Source organism: Artemia franciscana, chromosome 17 (genome assembly GCF_032884065.1).
Source record: "Artemia franciscana chromosome 17, ASM3288406v1, whole genome shotgun sequence".
Lineage (NCBI taxonomy): Eukaryota > Metazoa > Arthropoda > Branchiopoda > Anostraca > Artemiidae > Artemia > Artemia franciscana.
Window position 1 is genome coordinate 40,804,892 of NC_088879.1, and position 26,657 is coordinate 40,831,548.

The 26,657-nt window shown below is 33.4% G+C and overlaps 1 protein-coding gene across 1 annotated transcript in view; it reads left to right on the forward strand.

The window, feature by feature from the left end:
• LOC136038239 (ubiquitin-like protein 7) overlaps positions 1 to 20,267 on the forward strand; it is a 46,118-nt gene extending 25,851 nt beyond the window's left edge. Inside the window, exons 4-8 of the mRNA XM_065721346.1 lie at positions 6,211 to 6,344; positions 11,061 to 11,247; positions 12,338 to 12,446; positions 15,210 to 15,382; positions 20,010 to 20,267. Of these exons, the coding sequence (XP_065577418.1) occupies positions 6,211 to 6,344; positions 11,061 to 11,247; positions 12,338 to 12,446; positions 15,210 to 15,382; positions 20,010 to 20,177 (771 nt within the window). The 3' untranslated portion in view covers positions 20,178 to 20,267. The remainder of the gene's footprint in view (positions 1 to 6,210; positions 6,345 to 11,060; positions 11,248 to 12,337; positions 12,447 to 15,209; positions 15,383 to 20,009) is intronic.
• The last annotated feature ends 6,390 nt before the right edge of the window (positions 20,268 to 26,657 follow it).

The following is a 26,657-nucleotide window of genomic DNA, read 5'->3' on the forward strand; positions in this document are numbered from 1 at the left end:
ACCGCCAGTTTCCTAAAACATAATTAGTACATAAAATATAATTAAAGACACTTACATTGGCTGGGGAGACTATCTAGGTTTTGACAGGAATTGGATCACATGTCGGCCGCCATGAAATAGTGCCCTCATGTGAGCGATTATTCGATTCGTTTTCGGATAAGAGTTAAAAATAATTGTCTTTCCAGCCGAAAAAGTTATGTTTAAAATAAATAAAAGCTTCTTGTTTAGTCTAGTGGCTTAGTTTTGTAAAGATCCTTGAGAGGGTGGAGAGGCAAAGTTGGAACCAATTTTCCCAAATCAAGTGAAAATGACGGTGAAAACTGAAAAATTAGCCATATGGTATCACAAAGGTAAACATATACTAAAGAAAACCGACTCATTTCGGTGGATGCTTGAGTTATGTAGACTTATCTTAGTTTTGACAAGATTTTTGAAGATTTAAATTTCAGGGGGGGGGGGCAAACTGGGTTTGGAGGTGAACCGATATCTAGAGAGGCAGTCCCCCGTGCCCCATAGAAAATTACGCCCCTGGTTTATTCACTGATAAAATGTGCTATTGGTGCTATTCTTTATAAATGTATCTAAAATTCCTACCTCTTTTAGATAGGAACCTAAAAACCTCTTTTAGTCTTGGTATTTAAAGACACTGAAACGTCCAATAATATGCATGTCAACTTTTCCTTCTCTTTTAAGATCGTTTTCTTAAGTTTACAAGAAGCTAAAAACCTGTTTTAGATAGGGACCTAAAAACCTCTTTTAGAGAAGGACTTAAAAAACTCTTTTATATAGGGACCAAGAAACCTCTTTTAGTCTTGGTATTTATTTAGAGAATGAAATTTTCGATAATATGCATGTCAAATTTTCCTTCTCTTTTAAAATCGTTTTCTAAGGTTTACAATAAGCCAAAAACCTATTTTAGATAGGGACCTAAAAACCTCTTTTAGAGAAGGACCTAAAAACCTCTTTTATATAGGGACCAAGAAACCTCTTTTAGTCTTGGTATTTATTTAGAGAATGAAATTTCCAATAATATGCATGTCAAATTTTCCTTCTCTTTAAAATTGTTTTCTAAGGTTTACAATAAAGGTAAAAACCTCTTTTAGTCTTGGTGTTTAAAGAGACTAAAATGTCCAGTAATATCATGTCAAGTTTTCCTTTCTTTTAAAATCGTTTTCTAAGGTTTACAATAAAGCAAAAAAACCTCTTTTAGATAGAGACCTAAAAACTTCTCTTAGTCTGGGTATTTAAAGAGACTGAAATGTCCAATAATATGCATGTCATCTTTTCCTTCCCTTTTAAAATTGTTTTCTAAGATTTACAATAATGCTAAAAAACCTCTTTTAGATAGAGACCTAAAAACTTCTCTTAGTCTTGGTATTTAAAGAGACTAAAATGTCCAATAATGTCATAATGTCAACTTTTCCTGCTCTTCTAAAATCATTTTCTAAGGTTTACAATAAAGCTAAAAAACCTCCTTTAGATAGAGACCTAAAAACCTCTCTTAGTCTTGGTATTTAAAGAGACTAAAATGTCCAATAATATCATGTCAACTTTTCCTGCTCTTTTAAAATCGCTTTCTAAGATTATAATAAAGCTAGTAACCTCTTTTAGATATGGACCTAAAAACCTCCATTAGTCTTGGTATTTAAAGAGACTAAAATGTCAAATAATATCATGACAACTTTTCTTTCTCTTTTAAAATCGCTTTCCAAGGTTTACAATAAAGCTAAATACCTCTTTTAGATAGGGATCTAAATACCTCTTTTAGTCTTAGTTTTTAAAGAGACTGAAATGTCCAATAATATGCATGTCAACTTTTCCTTCTCTTTTAAAATCGCTTTCTAAAGTTTATAATAAAGCTAATAACCTCTTTCAGATATGGACCTAAAAACCTCTTTTAGTCTTGGTTTTTAAAAAGACTAAAATGTCCAATAATATCATGACAACTTTTCCTGCTCTTTTAAAATCGCTTTCCAAGGTTTACAATAAAGCTAAATACCTCTTTTAGATAGGGACCTAAAAACCTCTTTTAGTCTTAGTATTTAAAGAGACTAAAATGTCCAATAATATGCATGTCAACTTTTCCTTCCCTTCTAAAATCGTTTTCTAAGGTTTACAATAAAGCTAAAAAACCTCTTCTAGATAGAGACCTAAAAACTTCTCTTAGTCTTGGTATTTAAAGAGACTGAAATGTCCAATAATATGCATGTCAACTTTTCCTTCTCTTTTAAAATCGCTTTCTAAAGTTTATAATAAAGCTAATAACCTCTTTCAGATGTGGACCTAAAAACCTCTTTTAGTCTTGGTTTTTAAAGAGACTAAAATATCCAATAATATCATGTCAACTTTTTCTTCTCTTTTAAAATCACTTTCTAAGGTTTACAATAAAGCTAAAAAACCTCTTTTAGATAGGGACCTAAAAACCTCTCTTAGTCTTGGTATTTAAAGAGACTAAAATGTCCAATAATATCATGTCAACTTTTCCTGCTCTTTTAAAATCGCTTTCTAGGATTATAATAAAGCTAGTAACCTCTTTTAGATATGGACCTAAAAACCCCTTTTAGTGTTGGTATTTAAAGAGACTGAAATGTCCAATAATATGCATGTCAACTTTTCCTTCCCTTTTAAAGTCGTTTTCTAAGGTTTACAATAAAGCTAAAAAACCTCTTTTAGATAGAGACCTAAAAACCTCTCTTAGTCTTGGTATTTAAAGAGACTGAAATGTCCAATAATATGCATGTCAACTTTTCCTTCTCTTTTAAAATCGCTTTCTAAAGTTTATAATAAATCTAATAACCTCTTTCAGATATGGACCTAAAAACCTCTTTTAGTCTTGGTTTTTAAAGAGACTAAAATATCCAATAATATCATGTCAATTTTTTCTTCTCTTTTAAAATCACTTTCTAAGGTTTACAATAAAGCTAAATACCTCTTTTAGATAGGGATCTAAAAACCTCTTTTAGTCTTGGTATTTAAAGAGACTGAAATGTTCTATAATATGCATGTCAACTTTTCCTTCCCTTTTAAAATTGTTTTTTAAAGTTTACAATAAAGCTAAAAAGCTCTTTTAGATATGGACCTAAAAACCTCTCTTAGTCTTGGTATTTAAAGAGACTGAAATGTCCAATAATATGCATATCAACTTTTCCTTCCCTTTTAAAATCGTTTTCTAAAGTTTACAATAAAGCTAAAATGCTCTTTTGGATATGGACCTAAAAACCTTTCTTAGTCTTGATATTTAAAGAGACTGAAATGTCCAATAATATCATGTCAACTTTCCGTTCTCTTTTAAAATCGCTTTCTAAGGTTTAAAATATAGCTTTAAACCTCATATAAGGAACTGATCGTTCTCGAGATCGATTCTCTTAATCGATCTCGAGTCACTGTATATTCTTTCATGTGTATGTTTAACTTTTTCTCAACTTCAAAGTTATCCCCTCCAATGCCTAAGTGTTGCAACGTTTTTTATATTTGATCAAATCAATTATCTTCTTTGCTGTAGAAAAATTCTTATTCAAATTCTTTTTTCTGTAAGGTTAGGCTTCAGTTCTGTAATGGTGAGACATATTGTGTGGAGTAAGATGCCTGAATCAGCTCGAAGGTACCACTCTTTTTGTTTGTTCAAAACAATTTTGTTCAATTTTTGGCTTCTTAAACGTATTTATTTCTTATAGGCTTTTTGCGCCGGATTCACTGGAGTCCATTTAATTTATTTAATCTATCTAATTTTTTATGTTCAACAATCTTCTTTTTCTCTTCTCTCCGTAAATTACTTTTGTGACTGACTCATATGTCTTCCCATGGCCAAGGATCCTTTGGGGGTATAGTGTAGTGTAGTATTGTCTGTGCATTTAATCATGAATAAATATTATCTTACCTTGGTGGAATAAGGATGAAGATCTTCCTGAGCCATTGATGGCGCATAGCATATGGTCTTTGAAGTATTTAAAAAAATGGTTATCTCTAAATTTTTATCGAATGTATTTGGGGGAAAAAGGGCGCGGATGAGGAGGGGCTAGTTGCCTTCCGATCTCTTTTAACTCTTAAAAAGTGAACTTTAATTTTCCAATCAAATGAGCCCTCTCTGGAGTTTATAGGGGTATACCTTCAACAAGAATCATATATTATCCCAGAGCATAACTTACAACACCTTCCCCCGTGCTCTGGGGGGTTGTGTTGACACCGGAGTTTTTACTATATGAACTTTGATCTATTTTTAACAAAATGGCTATTTCAAATTTTTTATCAAATGCATTTGAAGAAAAAAGGGCGCGGGGCTAGTTGCCCTCCGATCACTTTTGACTCTTAGAAAGGGTACTAGAACTTCCGATTTCCAATCGAATGATCCCCCTCCAAAGTTTATACGACGACCCCTTCTATAAGTAGTGCCTGTGGAAAAAAACAACATTGGAGCCGTATGGGTTTTACTATAGGCAACGCTATAGCGCTGGCTTTAATTCCTGAAAAAGGCTTATACCAGCTTCGCTCCTCACTCTAACTATCTGTCTTGGCTTTTTCTCCAATTAGCCATGGATTCATGGCAACGAAATCGATCAAGCGACATCTGGGGAAATTATTAGGAAATACGGTGAATGCAGTGAAGAAATAAACTGCAGAATAGTCAAGGTGCAGTGTAAGTCACGATAATGAAAGCTGTTTAGTTTGGCTTTGAAACGTGGGCACTTTGAAAGACTGAGGAAGATTTGTTAAATGCTTTCCGGGTGAACTATTTAAGGATAGCCTTAGGTACTCGGTTGACTTGCTTGACTTAAGGTTCCTGCCGCTTGATATGTGGGGTAGAGAACGTAGTAACTTTGCTCCTCCACGTGGACCGATATGCTGCTGTAAGGGGGGCCTCGTCATCAGAAATTTTGGGTATGCTGAGAAATTTCTGTAGGCTGTCCTTCCACCTGGTCCGAATCCGACCTGTCAGGTATTGGATTTTTGAATTGAAATCAACTTGGTGAAAGTGATGAAAAACTTGAAGTGAAGAGCCTAAATTTCAAGTGAAGAGCCATGGCTAATTATAGTAAAGTTAAGACAGATAGTCTCTGTGAGAGGGAATGCTGGCAAAACTTTTTTCAGAATTATCTAAGGATAGCCTTAGGTACTCGTTTGATTTAGTTTACTTGACTTAAGGCTCCTGCCGCATGATATTTGGCGTAGAGAACGTAGTAACTTTGCTCCTCCAGGTGGACCGATCTGCTGCTATGAGGGGAGTCTTGTCAGCAGAAATTTCGACTATGTTGAGAAAATTCTCTAGGCTGTCCTTCCACCTGGTCCAAAGTCTACCTGTTGGGTATTTGATTTTTGAATTAAAATCAGTTTGGTGAAAGTGATGAAAAACTTGAAGTGAAGAGCCTAAAATTCAAGTGAAGAGCCATGGCTAATTATAAGAAAGTCAAGATAAATAGTCTCTGTGAGAGGCAAAGCTGACAAAAATTTTAAGAATTATTTAAGGACAGCAGTAGGTATTCCTTTTACTTAATTGACTTGACATAAGGTTCCTGCCGCACGATATGTGGCGGAAAGAGCGTAGTAACTTCGGTCCCTCAGGTGAACCGATCTTATGAAATGAGGGGCCATCGTCAGCAGCAATTTCGACCATGTTGAGAAACTTCTGTAGACTATCCTTCCATTTGGTCCAGGTTCTATGCCTTGGGTTCGACTAACCATGGAACGGGGGTCAAAATTATATGTAATTCAAGCAGGGGCTCTCGGTGGCATCCGAAGGGGGTGCCCAAACCATCTGAGAGTTCACCGGGCAATTTTAGTTGAGAATGGAATTTGTAAGTAAGGGCAATGGTCCTTCATTACTCAGAAAATCGTCCCGTCGGAGCCCCTCCGTTCAACGGAGTTCCCAGTCGTTTAACTGATCGCAAATGAAGCAGTAACTTGTATGGATAAATCTTTCTTATCCATTTTCATGGGCTGTAATGAAAGAAAGACAAAGATGGCTCGGTCATGTTTTACGGATGTAGGATGGCGAGATTGTGCTCTTTGGCCATCCATCAGGGGCCAAATAAAAAGCACTCTTTCCCCAAATGGGGAGGAAGAGATCACTATAAAAGGTATTAAAGGGATATTACGGCCGTGTTGGCCTCAGATGGCTTTGGGCTACTTAGTAGTAGTTTGGTAGTTCTTAGTAGTAGGAGTAGTTTGTAACTTCCAATCAGCTCAGTGTTCTTATTATTCCTGTTTTATTTCTAGAAAATTGGAGCTCCAGAGAACATTGAGAGACTTTTTGCAGCAACACCAGGTCTGCGAGAAGACCCTATAGCTCTTGCTTTTCTACATGACCATGAGCTACTCTTTCAATTTTCAAATCCTGAGGTTGCTAAGAAGTAAGAGTATTAAATTTTCTTTTTTTTCATGTATAAAGGGAGGTGAAGAAGGTGGTTTTGGATAGATTAGGATGGAGAAGAAGCGTGCGTAGCTGTGTTGGCCTTAGGCGACCTAGTGCTGCGGCGAGTTATTAGTAGTAAGAGCAGTAGTATTCCAATTTGATATTATTTTTTGTTGCATTTTAGTCATGTTTTAAATTATCGTTGTGTTTTCATTTAAACACTTAATAAAAAACTAAATGTTTCATTTAAACACCTACGCTTAATCCCCAGGAATAGAGAGGGGACAGGAAAAATTATATTACTAACACGCAGATTCTAAGCTTTTTTTGGGATTACGATCTTATCCTTCAATTATCAAGTTTTAAGCTTGTAAAAAATCAAAAATACTACAGCTTTTTCTACTTGAGCAAAGTATTGAAAGTCAAAATACCCATGACATTAGAAAAAAAAAACGATTATCTCATCCTTTGTGAGTGGCCCATAGAAGTAGTCCTTTACCACTCCTTTACTGATTAACTCACCCTTTAGAAGTGGTCATGAGACCATGAAGTTGTGAGCATATGAGTTATATCATATACGTTGACAACAACTAATTTAATTTAAAAACCATACATTTTTGGGTAAACGGGGAAGGGGGTATAAACCCAATGCAAAATACAGCATGAAATTGGGAAATTTTTTTTACTAATACTACCCCTTTCCACATTTTAATACTCTTCTTGAAAAAATCTTTTGAAAACTTCCCCCCAAGACTGAGGCCTTTTATTTAGTATTTTTCACCGTCTCAGTCTGTTGCTAGTTTAATAAATATGTTTCATTTTGAGCATCAAACGAGAATTTTGCTAAATTTTAGCAAATTTTTCTCCTGTAGAAAAAAGAAGTTGGTCTAAAGCCCCTCCTCCCATCTCATAAATTTAAATTTCTACGATTATGCTATAACCACTCCTGTTTTCTGTAATTTGCCTTTTTGGGTTTAATAAGTTTAATAATCTGTAACTATCGTTTGGTGCAGAGAAGATATCTCGTTAGATGTATTATTTCCAAAGAGGGAAACGTCTCTCTTCTATTAAAAAAAGTAATTTGAATTAGAAAAAAATGATTTATATAGGGCAGAAGTTTGGGAAAATTTGCCGCAAGCCTCAATTTTGGGCAAAATATTTATCTTAGGTAACTGTAACAAACTTAGAAGGGTTTTAAAATAACTTATAATGTGTTGGTTTTTCTTGATCTTAATGACGATTTTGATTATTCTTCGAGGTTTACGCGAAAAGCTGTAAGCTATGATTTTAAACTCTCCTCAAAGTAATTTTACTCCTTTTGTTTTTATAAGTTATCACAATAAAGTAATTTGAGGAGAAGGATTACCGCAACATTTTTCGACGCAGAGGACATTAATTAAAATTATTCTCCTTTTCTCTAAATTTAAACAAATAGATAAAATAAAGACAAAATATATCTCTAAAGATAAAAAATATTCTCCACTGCGTAAGTTCCCAGAACAAAATTATTTGAACATGTCGATAGCCTATAACCTTACTCGTTGCAGAGACGATTTTTTGTAATTTATCTGTAAAATATTCCCTAGGAAAATCTGGTAGACATTGTGGAAAAACCCTTTCTTCTACGGGAAAAGAGGTCCTGCAACCCCAGAGAAAGGAAGCACAATTTGTCATCTTCCCTTGAAATTGTAGGTTTATTTTCTCGCCTGAAAGCAGTTTCCAATTTTATTTATTCTCAACATATTCGATGAGACACCAGAAAACAAACCAATTATCAACTGTCTACTTTTGGAGTTAATCGTTGATTCTATTGAGCGCGTGTTGAGTGGACGTATCGGGCATTGGAAAATGATAGGCAGTATAGCCTTTTGACGTGCCTGAGACCCGAATAGTCAATACCTAAAATGACCATTGAAGGTGATTCCTTTGTCTCTTTTGCCTGGGGGCATGGTGCCCCTTGGCCATGGCTCACCCAGCTGCTGTTGATAATTGAAACCGGATTTTCGATGTCATAATCGAGGCCAAAAACACCACATAGGAATTGAATCTTTTGCGTAGGAACTTTTTAGAGATTTTGTTCGTGTTTTTTTTTCATGTAACGAAACCATATTTCTGGTGTGGATAAAGTATTTACTATGTCCTAAAAATGGTTAGGTTGATTGACTATCCATCAAGTTTTTTTCTTAATATTTAGCGGGAAAAAAAGAAAAAACCTATGCTCATCAATCAATTCAGATTATGAAGAGGAATCTTTAAGCGCCACCCCAACACCTAGTTGGTGGGGGCGCTTCGCCCCCCCCCCCGCGCGCGTAAGTCGTTACGCGCCATGTTACACGCCATTGTAGTTGTGTCCCTGTGTCCCACCTGTGAATATAGATATATATATATATATATATATATATATATATATATATATATATATATATATATATATATGTTTTTAACTACGTAAAACTTGCGAATATACAACATTCTTCGCTGTCCCATTGTCTGTGCATATAAATAGATTGTCAGGTTTACCGACTCTTGAACATGCAACATATAATTGTGCATGGGAAAACAATCCGTATTCAGATCTATACCTCATGATTCTAATGATTGCCCTTAAACTTTGTTGATGGTGATTGCTAATCGACCATTCCCTGTGTCGCCGTCGTCATTTATATATCCCCCTGTGCCCCCCGGCGTCCCCGTTGTAGTTGTGTCCCTGTGTCCCGGTCGTCATTTATATTCCCTGTGTCCCGGTCGTCATTTGTGTCCCGGTGTCCCGGTCTGTATAAACATTCGTTTTTGAATTGGTATATGATGAAATAAATTTTTGTGTTTTTCTCCTTTTTTTCGTTTTAGTTTTTTTTTGGTTTTTACTTTTTTTTTAGTTTTTTTTTCTTTTTTCTTTTTAGTTTTTTTTTGTATGCTTTGTTGATGGTGACTGCTAATCGAACATTCCTTGTGTCCCGGTCGCTTTCTCTTTGAGTGTCCCGGTCGTCATTTATATTCCCTATGTCCCGGTGTCCCGGTCGTCATTTGTGTCCCGATGTCCCGGTCTGTAATTTCGTCAGTCGAAAACATGACGTCAGTCGACACACGAACATGACGTCACTCGACAGACGCACACACACACACACACAGACAACTTATTTTTATATATATATATATATATATATATATATATATATATATATATATATATATATATATATATATATATATATATATATATATAAATATATATATATATATATATATGCAACAGCACAAACACAAAAAAAAGAAAAAAAAAGAGAGACAGTAGGAGAAGAGGAAGACTGTTTTCCTAAATTAGTGATTAATATAGACCAGCACTTGAATGAGGCCTTAACCCTACTCATCCATACAATCACATAGGTCAAACAGCATAGCCATACACAATCAACCATAAAGAATAATCCATGGACAGGCAGTCATGTCGTCAATAAGTATAAGTCGTCATTTACCAAACAATAGAAAAAATAATAAAGACAAATAATTCAGAGGCAACAACTCAACACAAGGGCTCATCAGGAGAATACACTGGCCTATATAGGGTTTCGCCACTTTAAATTCTCTACCCAACCAAGTGTTGTGGCTACCACAGAATATCCATGGCATCCCTGTGTCAGGTATCACCCCCAAAATACATGCCTATGAAAGAAAAAAAAAACAGCAAAAAAAAACAACCAAGTAACACCAAAACAAGCTTATCCTGTTAATATATCCCTCTTTTTAGCAAGAATAGGTAAACTAAATATAATAAATTTTACCAAATCACAAATATTAACACATTGCAAAAAACCTGAATGAACTAAACAATTATATATATATATATATATATATATATATATATATATATATATATATATATATATATATATATATATATATATATGTATATATATATATGTATATATATATATATATATATATATATATGTATGTATATATATATATATATATATATATATATATATATATATATATATATATATATATATATATATATATATATATATATATATATATATATATATATATATATATATATATGTTTTATTTACTTTATGTATATTTTTTTTTCTGTGCTGAAGATGCCTTTTTGTATACGAGCGAAATATTTGTTTGATTCTTGTTCTCTTCGTTTCGTTCTATTGGCCAAAGACCCTTTTTTCATTTCCAGAATCATTTCTTTGTTTGTCATTGCTGGCCAGTTTGACTTCAGATCTTTTATTCAACAGAAAATTTTCTAAGCTTTATCTCAAAATTATTCCTATCAAAATTTATACAGAGCAAAAATCCTTCTTTCCAGGCGTGCCCGCAGGTTTTTTTTTTGGTTGGATAAGGGGGTTAAGAACCGCAGAAAGGGGCATGTGGTACCAAAATAAAGGTAGCCATGGGTTAAATCATTAAAATCTGGAAAGTACTCTTTCCCATGTATGTGCCAGACTCCACACTTAACTATTCCCACCCCACTTAAGGTGTATCCTCTAGTCTGGGCAGATTCAGGCCCTATTAGTAAAGATTATGTGCAAAAATGAAAAATAAAAAGCCTTGTCTCAAATCTTAAGTTTTTTTTTATATAAAAATATAGCCGTTGCACTTGAGAATATACACTTAAAAATACAGTAAAACATATTCTCATTTGGTTTTCACCAATAGTTTGTTCAATTGGCAAAATTTATTCTTATGTCTTTTGCTTTAGGATAGCGGAAAAATGTCCAGCACTAGCTGACGCAGCTACTCAGATTGCGGGAGGTTCCCTCATGCCCAATGAGGGAGCCTCCAATTTTTTAGATCCTGAAATGCTGATGTCTCTACGTGAAACTCAGAGAGATGATGATGATACTGATGAAGATGAAATGATGCTGGACACTGAAATGAATATAAGGGTAAGAGTTGGAATTCAACTGACTTTTGTGCTAAAGGAAACAAAAGTATTGACGGTGGTTCAGGAGGAAGCACTTGCCCCGGGCGCATAAATTTTAGGGGGTGAAAAATTTCAAATAAATAATCTAAAGGTTAGTAAATTATTAATTAAATAATAAATGAAAAATTTATTAAAAAATAATTAAACAATTACATTCAAATTAAAATAATAATTAAAAAATGTTAATTCAGGAATGGAAATACTACGGTATGACAGCTACACATGGCATGCTAAACTTTTTCCAGTTATAAAGTTGTTATTTCAAGATATTAAACAAAATTCATTGCTTGCTTAATTATAACCTTTTCATTTGGGTTATCTTTAATGTTCTTTGAACCTAACTGACGTCAATCTGACCAAACATACGTATTAATTAAACATGTTACTAATTAATAATTAATTAATCGATAAATAATTTCTGAAACAATATTTGTTAGGCTTGATAAAACGAGAACGCAGGATGACAAAGAAAAACGGTTAAATAAAACCCCAAAAAAAGAAGATGAAAATCTAAATATTTTTCCGCTACTGTATACGGTATACTGTTCCGCTCCGCTTAAATATAAAATCGAAAAATTTTTTATAAATATTTTTCTAAATAGACTTCCGCTCAGCCGTATACAGCGCATGAAACTGCCTTTTCACCGTTGCTTGAGAAAGGGAATCTTCTATTTTTTTTTCTAATGTTTGTATTTTATTTGTATTGTTCGCTTTTATCTATATCTTTTTATCTTATTTTTTTATTATTCTTATTATCTTATTTCTTATTTTTTTCTTATTGCTATTCTTATTTCTTTTTCTTTTTTTTTCTTCGTTTCTTATTCTTTTACTATTCCAGAATATATAATTTTGAGCAGTGTCTTCAAAAACCAATTTTTTTTCTGTTGAAATAAGTGTCGACATGGTTGAAATCAGGGTACGAGTTCCTTTGTGATATCTGAGATTTGTCTCATTTTTCGTTGGATTCTCTTGTCCCAGTGCCTAGACCTGCAATGTGAATATGTTGACAAAAATGGATCAGGGTTTAATATTTAACTTTCGTTTTATTCTAGCCTTCCAACACATCTAGACAACGTAGCATTACCCCAGGCCCTAGAGGACCTCCAGAACAAGGTGGGATAACACCCAGTTATCTTGCTGCTGCTCTTTGGTCTGCAAGAAGTAAGTTTGATTTCTGTAAGCTTTAGTGATGTAGTATATACATTAAGGTCAACCCAGACTTCTATTTCTAAAAATGAACGTCTGGCTAGGCACGTGTGCTGATATGGAAGTATTTTCAGACGTGCCCATGAACGTTACATTTAAGAAAAGATGATAAAGTAGCGCTCACATGAAGATCTAGCTAGACTTTTATATCTAAAGATAAACGTGTGCACGTGTGTTTGAATGGAAGTATTGTCAGACACGCCCGTGGACATTACATTTAAGAAAAGATGATAAAGTAGCGTTCACATGAAGATCTAGCTAGACTTTTATATCTAAAGCTAAATGTCTGGCTAGGCACGTGTGCTTAAATAGAAGTATTGTCAGACATACCCGTGGACGTCATATTTATTAGAAGTTGATAAAACAGCGTTTACATGAAGATCTAGCTAGTCTTTTATTTCTAAAGCTAAACGTCTGGCTAGACACGTGTGTATGAATTGAAGTATTGTTAGACATGCCCGTGGACGGTAAATTAAAGCAAAGATGATAAATATTTTCACAAAAGAAAGCTTCCTGATCTTTATAGTTTGAGGTGCTAAATATAGATATAGTGCTGAAGTGCGAGATGTGAAGTTGATGTGATGTTGATGTAAATTAATATGCTGGATGTGAAATTGCAGACCCTAGAACTTGCTGCTTGACCGTTACTTGTTTTAGCCAAGTACTAAATTTTATGGCAGCTGCCTAATTGTACTTATTTCACGTAGCTTCACGTAGATTTGTGTGGTGCTCAAGATTCAGTAGCGTTTTTTTTGCTGCAGGAGAGTTTGTCTGCAGTCGATGCCTTGACGATTGACAACTAGTCTTGATCCCATTGTCTTTAATTTTTCCTGGACCCACCGAGCGTCTTCTATGTTTTCTTTCATCGGCTAGCTTTCTCCGTGACGGTAATGGAGACCAAAGACGCTGCTCCAATATTGGTTTGTCTGGCTGAACCAGCGGAGACGTTTACAATAGGAGCTGTCTGTACATATACGTCCTACCAGATATATTTCTAGACATCAAAGTCAAGCCATGCAATGGAACATCGCTTAAATTTCATTTGCTTAAATACTGATTAAGTTTACTTACTAAATTAGCCTACTTACCATGTACTTACTCACCAAATTAGTAAGAAATTCGTTCAGTAATTTTAGTAAGTTAATTCTAGCGAATTTTAGAGAAGAGGCGTTCATTTGAATGTCTTGCTAGACCCCTGTGTCTAAATATCTAGGTTTGGATAGGCACGTTTTCGTATCATACTAAGCACAGATGATAAATATGAGACCAAAAATAAAAATCTCTGATTGGCAGAATTAAAGATCCTGGAGACAGAGCTGTATACTCTGGAACTAGGTCCTTGGCACCAACTGTTCAGCTTAACAACTGATTGACATGTAAAGGTAAGCTGTCTGGACAAAGACGTCTTATCTGGCTCTTTTCTAGGCATCAGAGTCTAACTAGCATTTGATTGCAGAGAAGTTTACTTATTTAATTACTTATGTACTTACCTAATTACTTAATTATTGCTAAATTTGTTCAAGAACCTTTTTAAGTTAAGTCTATACAAAATATGTAGTGCTACTTTATTTGAGGCACAAGCTTGCAAGATATTGAATATTGGTCCTTTTTTTATTTTCTTCTTTTTTAAGATAAAATTTGGCTAAAATATGCTGGTAAAAATTTCCTTAACGTGTCCGATCAATATTCCATTATGGACCCAGAGACGGTCTAGTGCTAGCGAGCTTTGTCATTTGTGTGTTTTTTTTTTTGGTAAGCCTTACCAAAATAAAATACCCAAAGTGTTCCCTCCCAAGAATCTATTTCATTTCTATTTTGAAGACCACCTTGAGAATATGCAACCGATGTATTCATGATTGGTTTCCCATATAACTGGCTTTTGTTTGATTATCATAAATCAATGATTGAACGATAAAGTCAACTATGCTAAAATTGTCTTAAATTAGGATTGAAATGGCCTAAGCCAAGATATTTAGACCATACAAATACGTCATACGTCAGCTATATTTCATACGAAAAGGCCCTTGAATTACTGGGACTTGAGTCACTCCACAACTGCCGCCAAAATCTTATAATCAAATTTGGACAATACATTCTAAAAAGCTCAAAACACATGTTTAACCTCCACCGAACGCACCTCTGAAGACTCTCACCAGAAGACAGAACAAGTGGGAACCGGTTTACTGCCTCACAACGAAGTATCATCATTTTTATGTTCCTTTTTCATGGGTCTGTTGAACAGCATAAAGTAACCGTAGTTTGTGTTTGTGCACTTTTTATGTACCTTGTAAACAGCTCAGAATTTGTGCTTCTTAGTGCTATGTCAGGTTTGTCAATAAAGGCTTGACAATTGTCAGGCTTGACAATAAACGTGTCAGGGTTTGAGCGTCTTGTCAGGCTTTTTGTCAGGCTTGACAATAAACGTGTCTATGTCTTTCTCTATCTTCAAACTTGGGCCCCCCCTAAGCGTAAAACTACCTAACTGCATAAGGTGCTTTTTTGTCAAAATTTGATTTCCGTTTGCTTTTTTTTTCATTTTTGAAGAGGTATTTCGTTATTTTAGTTTCCATTTAACAAACTTAAAGAATCAGATTTCATTTTAGTGTCCGTAGTACTTTAAACATACTATATTCCATGCTTGTTCGCAGAAAAATTCTTGCATTTTTGACGAGGAATCGCCATCAATCTTAATCTTAAATAACTGATTTCTCATTTCAGATCAACCAAATTCACAGCCCTCAACTAGTCAAGGAACGTCAAGAAGTTCTTCTTCCGTAGCTCTTGCTCCACCGGTTGTTACTCCTGAAATGATGCAAGATGCTATTCGTGCTGCGTTCAGTGGTTCTCAGACTCGGACACCGTCTCCGGTTAGGCGACCAGCAGAAAATTCGGTAATTTAAATTAGAGCGTTAGTTAAACTAACGAAATTTGAGTTAAAGTTTAAGTTTAAATTAATAGCTTAAGGTAAGCTGCTTAAGTTCAAAGTTCAAGTTTTAACTATTTAAAGTTGAAATTACTGTTGAGTTAGAGCATTGGTACTCGGATGCCATCTCTTGCACATTCTGTATCCCCTTTCTCGACCAGCGGAATATTTAGTTAAGGTTGAGTATTGGTACACTGATGCCATCTATTTCGCCATTCTCCTTAGGTGGGTCAGCAGAATCTTTGTGAAGCTAAATTAGAGCAATGCCTTGGCTTAGGTCACATTTTTTATTCTATATTTATGTTTATACTATTTAACAAGAGCAAGGTAATTGAATAATCCATGTCATTAAACACAAAATCGTGAGTGAACATATATAATACTAGACTTGTAATTGCACCTTGGACAGAAATATGAGTTTTCTCATGTAAAAGAATGATGTTCAGTGTTCTATATCCTCAAACCAGTTTCAAAACCTGTATTCTCAAGTTTGAACCAACCCCTACCCCCAAATTTTTTTTTCGAATAATAAAATAGCAGCAAAATACATATACACAGATTTTTGTTGCTTTTTGTAAAATATTTTATGTAATTCAACCTGAAAAATAATAGTGAAGTTAAATTAATTTGAAGTAATTGAAGTAAAATTTTCTTATTGTGTATTTGTGTTCAGGCTTTTTATGGTGAAAACAGAGCTTTTTATACGAAAATTTTTCCTTTTCAGATACGTTTTGTGTAGAGATCAAAAAGTGATACAGAAATATACTCAGATTTATAATTATCAAAAGAGTTCACCGTCAGTTATGACTAACGGTTCATCACGTTACCTCCGTGGCTTTATTTCATCCAAAACTTTCGCTTAGGCAGAGAGGTGGTTTCATAACCCTTGAATAAATATTCTTGAATAATTTTTTTTTGTTAATTTCAAGAGTTTCGTGAAAATTTTTCTTTAAATCCCAGTCCCTAGAAATCAAAGGGACAAGGGAGTTTTTATGCTCCCTTAGAGATCAAAGGGAGTCTTTATGCTGCAGTAATGTCATATCCAAATTCTGACTAGTATGTCCCACATATGAGTTTCCGCAAGAACATGGGATCTGATAGAGCCCACATTGTTGTCCCCCATGAAGTTAGATCCTTCCCAGAATTTGGAAAACCACCCAAAGTATTGCTACTCTTGAAATCTACCTTTAACCCATTACTCTGTAAAAATTCTTTTAAGTTTTTCACTTAGCCCGGGTACATATGGTAAGGAACAAAAAACATCCTTCTCCTGAGCTGTCTCCAAGACTTTCTTAGAAATCTCTGGAAACTTTTTCTTCTTTTTGAAAAAGTCTGGTTAATTAACCTCTCTGGATACATGTTACTTATTTGTATTTTTCTTAGGAAAGACAACTCCTCAAAAATTTTCGGATAGCAAAGACTAAAGATTCGGTAACTTAAAAAAATGGTCGAACTTGGTGACCGTGACCGGAGCCAAACGACAAAGTCTATTGTTATTAGTTGGTTTTATATAAATTTTAAAATCCAGACTATTTTCATTTTTTAAAGAAGAACATCAAGAAAAGGAAGTGTTTCTCTTCTAATTCTCTTCTAATCCAACTTCTGCTCTTCTTCTTCTAATTCTCGTCTTCTAATTCAACAGTAAACTTTGAATCATCCCCAAACTGTAGAGATGTTCCAAAGATCCTCTAATTCTTCTTCCCCATAATTTTGTACTGAAATTATGTCATTCATATACCGGCCCCCAAAAGTTATGATTTAAAAATATAAATCTAACGCAGTTGTTTCAATATTCTGCACAAAAATAGCTAATAATAGAATTAAAAGGGCCCCCATAGGTAAGCCATTTACTTGTTTGAAAAATTCATTTCTGAATTGAAAAATTAAGAGAATTTATTGCACAACCTTACTCAATACATAATTACAGAGACTTCCAAATCTGTTTTACCACTAATCAAGTCCATTTTTTTAACAGCTGTCTTTCTAGAAGTACACATTGTACACATGTCTTTCTAGAAGTCTTTCAATGTACACATATGTGTACATTGATGCAATGTCGAAACTTAAAAACGAAGGACTTGAAGAAATTTCCACTTTTTTTAGTTTTTCACCAAATTCGAAGAATTCTTAATAAAAGAAATTTGTGTGGACCATAGTGGTTTACAGATTGACACTAACCACTTGCTGTCTGTGACCTTGTACTTGACGGAATTGGTCGTAATGGTAGGTTTGGCTTATGGATTTTGGGAAGTCCATGTAATTTAGGACACAAGGAACTGCGTGGCAGGCATTTGAAATTAAGCTGAGTTGTAATTTTCCTTCGTCCTTCAAACACATTAATTCGTTCTTAAACTTATTTTTATAAGAGTGTCGGATTATATGAAAGCTTTTTGTAGGTTTTTTCAGCATGTAACAAAACCCTTAATTTTGATTCATAGTCCTCAGTATTCATCACAACTAGTTACCCTAGTGTTACCACAACTAGTGTTAACTAGTCCTCAGTATTCGTAACAACTAAAGTGTTACTCTTATCCGCTTTTTTTAATAGTAATTGAACCATCTTTTTTAAGTTTTTTAGAATCATTATGTCTTTGATGGGGTGTACTAGGGAATTCCGGTTTCAATACAAAATTTGAAAGGGTTTCCACGGTAAGTTCTTACTAATCTAACATCTTTTATAAGGCTTGAGTTTTTATTCAATTCAATCATATATATTTAAACCAAAACACATAATTACATGTACATAATCTGCCAGGAAAGCACAAAAGTGCTTGACTAGGGCAGAAACTTAACTAAAGAATAATTAAACAATCAACTAACAGAAACAACTAATCAACTGGATTTATAAAAAAAAAGAAAAAAAGAGAAAAAAAGGGGGTGACGAAGAGAAAGAAAAGAAAAAAAATAAAAAGAAAAGAAAAGAAAAAGACCGAAAAGAGGAGGACTGCACGATATTCAAATCTAAACAGGATTTCTCTAACGATCCTTCACTGCTCGCTTGAAGGTAATAAGGTTATTTGAGTTCCGGATAGCTGGTGCAAAAAAAAAAAAAAAAAAAAAAAAAAATCAAAGATGTTCCTATTGCAGAGATAATATCTTCCACCGGGACTTTATTTGTTGATAATTTCGGAAACTTTTTTTTTAGCAATCTTTCTCTGGAAAGGCAAAAGTCATAATTGAAGTGATTTTTTTGCTGTATGTTGAATAAAACAAAAGTCACTTACACTAACCTTTTGTTGATATAAGATTTTACAGGGAAAGTTTATCTCTCACTTAAAGCTATTTTCGACTTTATCCATAATAATGTGATTTAGAGTATTAGAATGTAAACTTTGTTCAAACTTTTCTTCCTTGAAAGTGCCTAAATGTAGATTGAATTTTAGCGAAGATGGCACAATTTTCATCTTTCTACATTATAGAAGAAAATCATGTTGGTTGATGATATTAGCATGTTTTTTTGGGGGGGATGGGTGTGTTTATATATTTATCATCTTCTTTGGTCAAAATATCCCCATAAATACGGCGCGGATAATTTTGAAGACTACATTGTCTTTTCATGACGGTAAATAAAAGTTCATATAGGGATAAAATTGTTTTAATAGACAGAGATAAATTTCACAAAAATACTAGATATTTCGGTCACATATGCATTGACCGTTATCAGTAGCAATACTAAACTAAAACAATTAAAAACAATAATTTATCTATAAAATAAAATAAACTACACGTTGTTTAGTAATCTTATTCTTTCCAAAGCAAAAACGGAAGGGAAGAAGTCCTGGTTGAACTTCGCTGAAGTAAGGATGCTGGGACTGTACAGCCTTTACTTGAGTATTACTGAGATACAGTTGTACTTCTATTGTACTTCTGTAAAATTACAATTTTTAACTGTTTATTTCGTATATGATCCTTGAGAGATCATAGGTTATAAAGCTGGATCTTGGAAAAAGGCGTGGCGCTTTACTGCACTTTTAACAAATAAAACTAATAAAACTATTAAACTATTTTTCTTTTTTGTTCTTGCCTTTACTTGGACTATTAAACTACTAAAACTATTAAAATAATTGAAACTATATATCTCTGCCATTTGTTCGCTCTTCTTTTTATTTTCAATTCTTCACAGTAATGTTTTGCAGGTAGTAAGCCATTAAATGATACATATGTATATATAACGTTTCTATAATCAGTCCACCTTTTATATGGAAGACCAACAATATACTGAAAGCACCCTAGCATTCTGTGGGGGTGGAGAAATTTTTTTTTGGTGAGGGGAAGCCTTTATTTGACTTTCTTCATTTATCAAAATCTTAGTTTTGTTATTTATTGTAAGTTTTTAGTTTGATCGATGTCCTTTTGATTTTTATTTTTTGAATTTTATTTCCAATTTTAATTTTGTCTAAAATGTTTTTTTAAGTGTTTTAATATGTAACGTTAAGATATTATTAAATAATATTATGATATATATGCTATTCATGTAATTTTACACCAGTGTTAATTTAGTAGTGTTTTAATTACTTAAAATGTATTTTAAACAAAGCTAAAATACTTTAAACTTAATAATAAACTACGATTAAGATATTGATTTTGTTTTTCAGGGTGGCAGAACCCCAGTAGCCACTTTACGTGAGAGGTATAGACAAGAGCTGTCGCAAATGCAAGAACTTGGCCTATTCAATGAAGAACTAGTCCTCCGAGCCTTAGATGCAACATCGGGTGACGTCACTGCTGCTGCTAATCTGATTTTTGCAGGGATGATGGACTAATTAAAAAAAAATTTTTTTCGTTATTATTTATGTAAAGCGGACTATACGTGTAATTTGGTGAGACTTCAATAAAGCCAGAAATCATTTTAATTTCTTTCTTTAGGGTTTTAGGTACAAAGGTCCTTGTGTAAACTCTTGTATCTATAAGAGTATAAAACCATGTTCATGGTATGGTTCAAGCGCCAAACATTTAATGAGAATGAAGTGTAAAATTTGCTTTTTCAGTTAGTTTTAGTCTTTGGATATGAAGCATGCTTTAAAACCTTCTCCATACCCAAAGTTACTTCTATGCTCTCCTTACATGGCATGTTATGGTTCAGGTTTTAATCTAATTTATTGAAAGTAAACTGTTTCATATTTTAAAAACCTGTGAAACCGGGAATCAGCTTTAATTTCTTCCTTAAGGGTTGCAACTACAAAGGTCGCTTTATAAGGTCGTGTAATAAAAAGAGTATATACCCTAAGGGCTTCAAAATAGGTTCAAACCATGGAAAAAGAGCAATTTGGCTCTTATGGTAACTATGGAAAAAGAGCGATTCCAGAACTTTGATTGTTTTTCATAATTTATTTTGAAGTAGATCCTCTAGTCCTAATAAAAATTTTTAGGTTCCTTGAGAATCGTTTTGAATTCCTTCTATAAGAACCGTAACTATATAGTAAATAATTTCTGAGACCACACTGGCTAATCATGATAAAACAAAATCGTAAAGAAAGGAAGAAAATGAGGACAATTTTCAAGCCGGTGAAAAAATGTAAAAACTATGCGAATATTTCGGTGACGACCTCCGCTTGGCCGTCCTCAGTGCAGAATAAAACTGATAAAAATATAAAAAACCAAACCTTAAAACAAAACTAAAATTTGATGACCCATTCTTAGTAACGGTGAACTAAGAGACTTGAACTTTTAAGTTCGAGAATCATTTTGAATTCCTTCCGTTAGAACCATAACTATATAGTTCCTATTTAATAATCTGCTCATCGCAAAAATATAAAATCTATAGTTCCCTAAGGGCTTTAAAATAGGTGGTAACGGTGGACATTTGGAACAAATCCTGGCGAATCCAACAAATTCCAAAATTCAATTCAATTGCTTGGAATTCCTTCCTATATTCTAAAGTATTCTTAAGTATACTATCCTATATTCTAAAACTTGGTCTCACCTTGTGAAACAAGAATCTTCTTGAATTCTGTTCCTACGCGTAGTAACAAAATATAATCTCTGTATTCCTGTAGCTATAAAAGTTAAAAACCTTTTTGTAGTCTTTAAGGGCTTTAAAATAGTTCTACACTTAAAAAAATATAAAGAATTACCGTAGAATTTGGCTCGAATTCTGCAATTTTTTTTAGTTATTTTTTATTTAGAGTAGATTATTTCTTATTCTGAAAATTCAGCGACGAAAGTTGGTGAAACTGGGAATCATTTTAAACAAATTCCTCAAGAGCCGTAAACATAGGGCCGAAATATTCATTCTAATTTGTTTCCAACTGTCTTAAGAAATTAACCTATTGTTCTTCTTGTTTTTGGTGTTTGTACTACATTTTCCAAACGAAGGTATCTTATTTGTTTCAGAATGTTGTATATTTAAGAATATCCTATTTTATTTTCGAAATATTTCGAAATTTATTTATTTAGCTCCTTTTGCTAGGTTGCTCCTACTTTGGCAACAATAATAAAGCTAAGAAAAAATCGAAAGGCTTACTCCTACTATAGGCTATTTAATCGATTATATTATGAAATTTCCGACTTTCCTACAGTGTTTTCCGTACTATTTTACAACTATGTTTGTAATTCACTATTTTTTAGAATATATTACCATACGGTAGCACACCTGTCTTTAAAGTTTTCATACCTGCTTTGCTGTTGATTACGCCATCAATCCAATAAACATTCTATTCTCTCCTTTTTTTATTAATTCCAATCCTATATCCTAAACATACACAATGTCTTGGATATACAGTTGTATTGACATCAGGAATAAGCTATTTGAACCTCCACAAACACTGCATGGTATCTAAACTATGCCTGTTTAACTTTATCGCTCGGAATTAAGGCTTCGGAATTATCGCTTCGGAATCGGCTGGCTTTCAGCCAGCAGAGCCACTCGAATCTCTCCAACTTCACAGTTTTACACGAGATTTTGTTGCGCAAAATTCTACTCATATTATGATTTTCAAAAAGGATCTTGGACTTTAGGGAAAGGGACCTTAAAATGCCAGGAAAATCAACATAAATAAGAACTACCCGCATGAACCATCTTAAGTCTAGTTATACCTAAACCCGCGATTTTCTAAAGTTTTCTTTTGGTTGTTTCCAAGTTAAAGCTGTTAGTGCAGTACCACATTTTGTCAGTGCTGCCACGTTAAACTGTGAAAACAGATAAACAAAACGTTAGTTAGTTAAAAGTTAGTTAGTTTAGTTAAAAGCTAGTTAATCTTGATGACACTAGTCGTCAGTGAAATTCAAACGTCAACAATCTGTTAGTTCTCAAAGCAAAATTTCACCTTTAAAGGAAAGAGACACCTTCTTAATGCCTTTGGTGCCATATTTTCTATCCTAAGTTTTCACCCGCGTTTATTTGTTTTAAAAATTTGGCTCCTTGTGACTATCAAATTTGACTACAAAAAATTGCAAAACTATATCCGGACTTTTTTTTTCATTAAAATAGAATTTTTTTTCCAATTGATTAACGTAGATGGTTTTTTAAGTTTCAACTTAACCAATTCAAACAATCAGGCCTTATATTCTCTGTTATTTATACTTTAAACTAAAAAAAAAAAAAAAAAAAAAAAAAAAAAAAAAAAAAAAAAAAAAAAAATCTGAAGTTTATCAAAGTTTTGTTGAAGCTCCTAGACTTCCCCAGAACAGAATAGGATGGAGCAGCGTATCAAGATATTCTTCTTTTGTTGTAATTAAATATAAAAAAACAAGTTTTTTTCAATTAAAAGTAAGGAGCGCAATTAAAACTTAAAAGGAAAAGAATTTATTCTGTATATGAAAGGGGCTGTCCCCACCTCAACGTCCCACACCTCACGCTAAACTTTGAATCTTTGTCACAGTTCTATTTTTTAAAACAGTACAGAACTTTAGCGTAAAGAGTGGGTCGTTGAGGAGGGGATAGCCCCTTTCATACACGGAATAATTTCTGTTCGTTTTAAGTCTAATTTAATTTTTAGAGTTTCGGTTACTATTGAGCCGGGTCGCTCCTTACTACAGTTCGTTACCACGAGCTGTTTGACAACAGAACATGGCCGGCTGAAATCAAAAGATTGCAACAAAATCAAAATGATTTTTATCGGTAATAGATTGTGTAGTTCTTGAGAGAAAGCAAAATGATCAGATAACCAGGAAAAAGATATTCAATGAATCGAGTGCAAGATTCGAAAAGAAGAAGCATAATCATGGGAATAAATTCGAGACAAACATCGGTGCCTTAGTTTGTATAAGGGTGTAAAAGAAACTGTCGACGCAAGTTTTAGTTTAAGTTAGAATTAATTAGTTAATTAATTTAATTAACTAATATTTAATCAAATATTGAATTAATTAGACGTAAGTTTAATGTAAAGTACCTTAGGGTAATTAGGCACTAATTGTCTGCCACTTCGTGGTAAGGATGCTGTAAAAACAAGGGAAAATCAGGAAGTCAAGATTACGTACCTGAGATGTGTGGAGAAGGACCATGATTTGGGACATTTTGTCTCCTCGATTAAGGAGCTTTCTCATTTGCGAGGCTCTTGTTGACGGGGAAGATAGTCGGTCGACTTCCCGGGACAATGATATCTAGATCTATTCGCTATAAAGTGGCAGTAGCAAACTCTGTACTAAAGGTAATGATGTAGTAAAAGTATGGAATGCAATTTACTTTATATTAGTGTATCGCATTTTCTGGACAAGACCTTTACAAAAGTTTTTAATATAGATTATTATTAATATCATGATAGATAATTTCGATGACCGCACTGCCTTTCCAAGACGAAAATATAACAGTTCAAAGTAGGGATGAAGCCTTTTAACTGAGAGTGAAACAAATATAAAGTTTTTTAACTGGATATTTCGAACACATATACAGTGTCCATCATCAGCATTAAAACGCCATCGGTTTACTTCGTCAGCAGCTTTAGCATCGCCAGCAGTTATCTCTTAGTTTTAATGCTGATGATGGACACTGTAAATTTGTTCGAAATACCCAGTTAAAAATTATAACAATATAAGTTGTATATATAATAATATTAAATTATAACAATAAGTTATAAATTATTAATTTATAACAACTAATAACATTAATTATCAAATATTTTAATTATTAAATATTAATTAATTATTAAATAAATTAAAATTAGTAATTTATAACAATTTATAAATTATTAATATATAACCTTAAATTATAACAATGAGTAATTTTTTAAAAGTGCCAAAAATTTTAGTGTGAAAAGCGAGGTGTTGAGGAAGGGGAAACCTCCCTCATATACGCAGTAATTTCTGTTCGTTTTAAGTTTTAATGTTGCTCCTTACTTTGAGCTGAAAAAACCTTTTTTTTTATTTGATTGGTCTTAACTTTGTAAATTTTGATCTTATAGTTTTACCATGTTTAAAATAAGTAAAAATGGTGTTTTCTTTAAATTTCTGGCAATTTGGTCTCAAGCCCCTTTTACATAAGGAAGAGCAAGATAAACTACACTGTCCTTTTTATTCCCAACTATCTTCGTCTATTCTTGTAGCTCTTCATCTATTAACTAACATCCGATCTCAATAATGAATTGGGTAATTGAAAAGCATATTAAATAGTTTACCAGGATAGATGAAGATAGTTCAGAAAAAAGGACAGTTTAGTTTATTTTGGTCTTCCTTCGGAGGGTTTTGGAACAAATTGCCAAAAATCTCAAGAAAAATTATATTTTTGTTTTTTTTTCCAACCTGGGAAAACTATATAATTGAAAATTTGTCAAAGTAAAGACCCCATCCCTAGATTCAATAATTCCAGTTTGCGTGCTTTAATTAAAATTGAACATAATTCTCTATGTACTATATGTAATAATAAAATAAAATGTAATAAAGTTCTAAATGTCTCTATGTACTATGTAATAGCAAAACTATAAAATTGAAAATTTGTCAATGCAAAGACCCCATCCCTTAGTTCAATTATTCCGGTTTGCAAGCTTTAATTAAAATTGAACAATATTGACATAATTCTCTGCTTTGTTATTTCATTCCACTCGAGAAACTTAGTCGCTTGTTTAAAAAAAATAAGTTTTTTTTAATGAAAGTAAGGAGCGACATTAAAACTTAGAACAAACAGAAATTACTTTGCATATGAAAGGGACTGCTCCCTCATTAACGCCCAGCTCTTTACGCTAAAGTTTGACTCTTTCTCTCAACTCTACTTTTTAAAACTGTAAACAACTTTAGCGTAAAGAGCTGGGCGTTAATGAGGGAGCAGCCCCTTTCATATACGAAGTAATTTCTGTTCGTTTTAAGTATTAATGTCGCTCCTTACTTTCAGTTAAAAAAGGAAAGGAAGGTCTAATTTTTTCGGCAGCTTCTGTCTCCATCGGAGCCTTTAAGACTCCGATGGAGACAGCAATTTTCTCCGATAGAGAAAAGCATTAAAATGCGATTCTTTTGATGTAACTATTCGTATCAAAATTCTGTTTTTTAGAGTTTCGGTTACTATTGAGCCGGGTCGCTCCTTATTTACAGTTCGTTACCACGAACTGTTTGATAATGTCGAAATTTCGTTTCTCCGGCCCGCAAAATTGAGTTTATAATAAATAAACGCTTCTTGGGTATGGGCAAGTAAGCTATTCTTGTTTAGATGAGTATTTAAGAGAGTGATTATTCTGAAAAATTCTCATGGGAAACTAGAAAGTTTCTCTTTCAGTGATAGTTAATAGCCAAATTCTTCTTAGTTAAATCACTTGACTGGTTTTATAAAAACCTTTGAGTCGTAAAATTCTTAGAAACAGTTTTTATCTGTTAAAAACGTGTTTTAGGTTGCTACAAGTAGTCTCTCTGTTTCTCTGTTAAAAACCTGTTTTTTTTCAACTCAATGTGTTTAATGTTTAATCCAGTTGAAGTGATGAAAATTTTGATTTACAAGGCTTTTCAAAAGTAGTCTCTCTCTTTCCCTGTGGCTTTTGCTTATGAAATTTTCTGGCTTCAGTCTAAATTTAGCTTCATAAAGCACAGGGGCAGTATGCCACAAAAATGTAGGAGGACAAGGATGTGTTTCAATTTTTATTTTCATGAAGATACCCACAAATTAATTGGCAAAATATGAGCGAGGGAGAGTAATAATTGTATTTTTGTTTTATTTTTTCAATGAAAGTACCATTAAAAGGTATTTTTGATCATTTTTTTTAAAGATACTCCGGAGGGGTACAAAAATGTCACGTAATACTTTATTAATTAACACAGGCGGGCTGTGTGAATCAATATTCCATCACAAGAAGAAATTCAAACCAATAATCTCAGGGTATTAATTT